The 4,934-nt window shown below is 41.3% G+C and overlaps 1 protein-coding gene across 1 annotated transcript; it reads right to left on the bottom strand.

The window, feature by feature from the left end:
* Window positions 1–3,777: 3,777 nt before the first annotated feature.
* On the bottom strand, window positions 3,778–4,389 carry LOC127303560 (uncharacterized). Its single transcript, XM_051334279.2, has one exon. The coding sequence runs from the start codon at window positions 4,387–4,389 to the stop codon at window positions 3,778–3,780; it is 612 nt and encodes a 203-aa protein (XP_051190239.2).
* Between the last annotated feature and the right edge of the window lie 545 nt (window positions 4,390–4,934).

Raw genomic sequence — 4,934 nt, forward strand, 5'->3', positions numbered from 1 at the left:
GCATAAGAATTACCATAGCCGTTGCCATTATTATAAGGATATGGCCTATAGTTGTTACTAGAATTGTTCCGGTAAGCATTGTTGTTGAAATTATTATTTTTAATGTAGTTTACATCAACATGTTCTTCTTGAGAAACTAATGAAGCTAACGGAACATTATTAGGATCAATATTTGACCTATCATTCACAAGCATAGACATAATAGCATCAATCTTATCACTCAAGGAAGAGGTTTCTTCGACAGAATTTACCTTCTTACCTTGTGAAGCTCTTTCCGTGTGCCATTCAGAGTAATTAATCATCATATTATCAAGAAGCTTTGTTGCTTCACCAAGAGTGATGGACATAAAGGTACCTCCAGCAGCTGAATCCAATAGGTTCCGCGAAGAAAAATTCAGTCCTGCATAAAAGGTTTGGATGATCATCCAAGTAGTCAGTCCATGGGTTGGGCAATTTTTAACCAAAGATTTCATTCTTTCCCATGCTTGTGCAACATGCTCAGTATCCAATTGTTTAAAATTCATTATGCTACTCCTCAAAGATATAATTTTAGCAGGGGGATAATATCTACCAATAAAAGCATCCTTGCATTTAGTCCATGAATCAATACTATTCTTAGGCAGAGATAGCAACCAATCTTTAGCTCTTCCTCTTAATGAGAAAGGAAACAATTTTAATTTTATAATGTCACCATCTACATCCTTATACTTTTGCATTTCACATAATTCAACAAAATTATTGAGATGGGCAGCGGCATCATCAGAACTAACACCAGAAAATTGCTCTCGCATAACAAGATTTAGTAAAGCAGGTTTAATTTCAAAGAATTCTGCTGTAGTAGCAGGTGGAGCAATAGGTGTGCATAAGAAATTATTATTATTTGTGGTTGTGAAGTCACACAACTTAGTATTTTCAGGAGTACCCATTTTAGCAAGAGTAAATAAAGAAAACTAGATAAAGTAAATGCAAGTAACTAATTTTTTTGTGTTTTTGATATAGCAAACAAGATAGCAAATAAAGTAAAGCTAGCAACTAATTTTTTTTGTGTTTTGATTTAGTGCAGCAAACAAAGTAGTAAATAAAATAAAAAAAGACAAAAAACAAAGTAAAGAGATTGGATTGTGGAGACTCCCCTTGCAGCGTGTCTTGATCTCCCCGGCAACGGCGCCAGAAAACAGTCTTGATACGCGTACTGCACGCGACCGTTGGGAACCCCAAGAGGAAGGTGTGATGCGTACAGCGGCAGGTTTTCCCTCAGTAAGAAAACCAAGGTTTATCGAACCAGTAGGAGCCAAAGAAGCACGTTGAAGGTTGATGGCGGCAAGATGTAGTGCGGCGCAACACCACGGATTCCGGCGCCAACGTGGAACCTGCACAACACAACCAAAGTACTTTGCCCCAACGAAACAGTGAGGTTGTCAATCTCACCGGCTTGCTGTAACAAAAGATTAGATGTATAGTGTGGATGATGATTGTTTGCAGAGAACAGTAGAACAAGTATTGCAGCTGATTGTATTCGATGTAAAAGAATGGACCGGGGTCCACAGTTCACTAGTGGTGTCTCTCCCATAAGATAAATAGCATGTTGTGTGAACAAATTACAGTTGGGCAATTGACAAATAGAGAGGGCATGACAATGCACATACATGATATGATGAGTATAGTGAGATTTAATTGGGCATTACGACAAAGTACATAGACCGCTATCCAGCATGCATCTATGCCTAAAAAGTCCACTTTCAGGTTATCATCCGAACCCCTTCCAGTATTAAGTTGAAAACAACAGACAATTGCATTAAGTATGGTGCGTAATGTAATCAATAACTACATCCTCGGACATATCATCAATATTTTATCCCTAGTGGCAACAGCACATCCGTAACCTTAGAGGTTTCTGTCACTCCCCCAGATTCACGGAGACATGAACCCACTATCGAGCATAAATACTCCCTCTTGGAGTTAAGAGTAAAAACTTGGCCAGAGCCTCTACTAATAACGGAGAGCATGCAAGATCATAAACAACACATAGATTGATAATCGACATAACATAGTATTCTCTATCCATCGGATCCCAACAAACACAACATATAGCATTACAGATAGATGATCTTGATCATGTTAGGCAGCTCACAAGATCCGACAATGAAGCACATAAGGAGAAGACAACCATCTAGCTACTGCTATGGACCCATAGTCCAGGGGTGAACTACTCACTCATCACTCCGGAGGCGACCATGGCGGTGTAGAGTCCTCCGGGAGATGAATCCCCTCTCCGGCAGGGTGCCGGAGGCGATCTCCTGAATCCCCCGAGATGGGATTGGCGGCGGCGGCGTCTCTGGAAGGTTTTCCGTATCGTGGCTCTCTGTACTGGGGGTTTCGCGACGAAGACTATATGTAGGCGGAAGGGCAGGTCAGGGGGCCACACGAGGGGCCCAGACGACAGGCCGGCGCGGCCAGGGCTTGGGCCACGCCGCCCTAGTGTCTGGCCACCTCGTGGCCCCACTTCGTCTCCTCTTCGGTCTTCTGGAAGCTTCGTGGCAAAATAGGCCCCTGGGCGTTGATTTCGTCCAATTCCGAGAATATTTCCTTACTAGGATTTCTAAAACAAAAAACAGCAGAAAACAGCAACTGGCTCTTCGGCATCTCGTTAATAGGTTAGTTCCAGAAAATGCATAAATATGACATAAAGTATGCATAAAACATGTAGGTATCATCAATAATGTGGCATGAAATATAAGAAATTATCGATACGTCGGAGACGTATCAGTCACCCATCCTCACACTACTCCACTCTCAGCACGCTTAACTTCTCGATTCTTTACTGTTGTGCTCCCGCGAATATGATTGTACATTATTTAAATGCTACCATAAGATAATAACATAGAATTCCAGTGTGAGAAATTTGAATATTCATATAATATAGCCAAATAATTAATATCTTTAAATCTGTAAATCGTAACTGGACGAATAATATATGCATTACTATTAGAAAAATGTGAGAAATTTGAATATGAAATAATCTTGTTTTTATTTATTTATTATTATTATTATTATCAAATAATATATGCGTTATTCATATCATATGGCTGAAAAATTAATATCTTTAAATCTGTAAACCGCATCTGGACAAATAGTATATGCATTACTATTATAAAAATGTGAGGAATTTAAATATGAAATAATTTTTTTATTCATTTATTATTATTATTAGCAAATAATATATGTATTATTCATATAATATGGCCAAATAATTAATATCTTTAAATCTGTAAACTGCAACTGGACATATAATATAGATGGATGGACAAGATAATAGCATATGTCACCTCGGTGAGATACAATTTAAATTCAATGAAAACCTTTTGGATTAATTTTCGCCTTCTCGGAGCCTCCGACAAGTATTGGGATTATATAAAGATAGTGATGCAAAAGTTAGGTTTCTCTTATAGATAGGTAAATTGGATAATAGCATCCCACACAAGAGAAATTATAAACCCTGGAAAATGCTCCGTCACGTTTGGTAATTCTTGCTCCTGCCGCAAGAATATGGCCAAATAATGTGAGGAATTTGGATACAATATAATTAATATGTGAGGAATCTGTAAAACGCAATTAGAAAAATATGAGAAATTTGAATAACAATAAAAAGATTCGATATATTGAAATGATTCATAGTTCATACAAATATAGAAGACACGCACCGTACCACACACCACCATCTACCCATCATCGCTAAGTATTGAGACGATCAACATGGCCATTGCACCCAACTAGAATTCAGTGCCTCCTAGACATCTCGAAACCCAGGCTAGCGTAGCTCAATGGAACATTGGCCCATCCAAAAATCTGCTCATCTTCTTTTTCTTCTGCGGCGTCCTTCTTCTTGTACTTCTTCCTCTTCTTCTTCTCAAGGTTTGTCCCAATGGTAGAGTTTGCCAGATCATATAGACTCGGAGTGGGCTTGTTGGTGGGGTTCCGGAGTATCTTCTGGAGGTCGAACACATAAGTAATAATAATACCGTAGGGACTCAGTATTTGCATATCTTTGCCGATAGCCGCGTCGTAGAATCTGATGTTCCCGTCAGGCAAGAACTCCTTGAGAACTTGTGGCAATTCATCGGCCCAACAAATCTGGAATACCAAAGTCTCGGTCGCCACCGAGAGTTGAAGGACGGCGGCGTGCTGATCACCCTCGCGAGGGTCGGTGAACTCGTAGTCCAAGCCGACACACTTGGTTGGTGCGGCATCGAGAAATTCCCTCTTGACGTCGCGGATCCACTTCTCCACTCTTGATGCACGGAGAGCGACCGTGACCTTGAAAGACATCCCTTCGGCCATGAGATGGTATATCCAAGATCGAGGAGCCTTGGCGCGCGCGAGGTGCTCCATTGAGGCCGGAACTTCGATGGGGAGAGAGCCTCTGTGGGAGAGAGATGAGAGATTTGAGAAGAGATGTGTGGCAATGGTGAGGTGATGTGAATCATATATGAAGGTGAGGAAGGCGAAGATGAACAGGCCGGCCACCGGCCGGCTCCGGTGACCCGAATTCATGTGCGCGTCGATCGATTTTTGCGCCAATAATGGCAACGACGATCGAGTTCCGCGCGGGAACGAACCATTGGACTTTATGTCCCGGTTCGTGTCTCCAGCTGGGATAAAAGGGCTGCTTGTAGGCCGCAAAAGGCCTCATACCCTTTTGTCCCGGTTTGAGGCTCCAACCGGGACAAAAGGCCTTAAAGAACCGGGACAAAAGGCCGCATACCCTCTCGCTGATTTCGGGGCGACGTGGCCTAACCATTTGTCCCGGCTTCAGACTGGGCTGGGATAAAAGATCTAGATGGAAGGTCCGTTTTCTACTGGTGAAAGTTTAGTGTTAATTCAAATTCTTCATGTAATTAGCCGATGTAAGTATCTTTGATAATCAATAAAGCTAG

This window comes from Lolium perenne, chromosome 5, assembly GCF_019359855.2.
Source record: "Lolium perenne isolate Kyuss_39 chromosome 5, Kyuss_2.0, whole genome shotgun sequence".
NCBI classification, from domain to species: domain Eukaryota; kingdom Viridiplantae; phylum Streptophyta; class Magnoliopsida; order Poales; family Poaceae; genus Lolium; species Lolium perenne.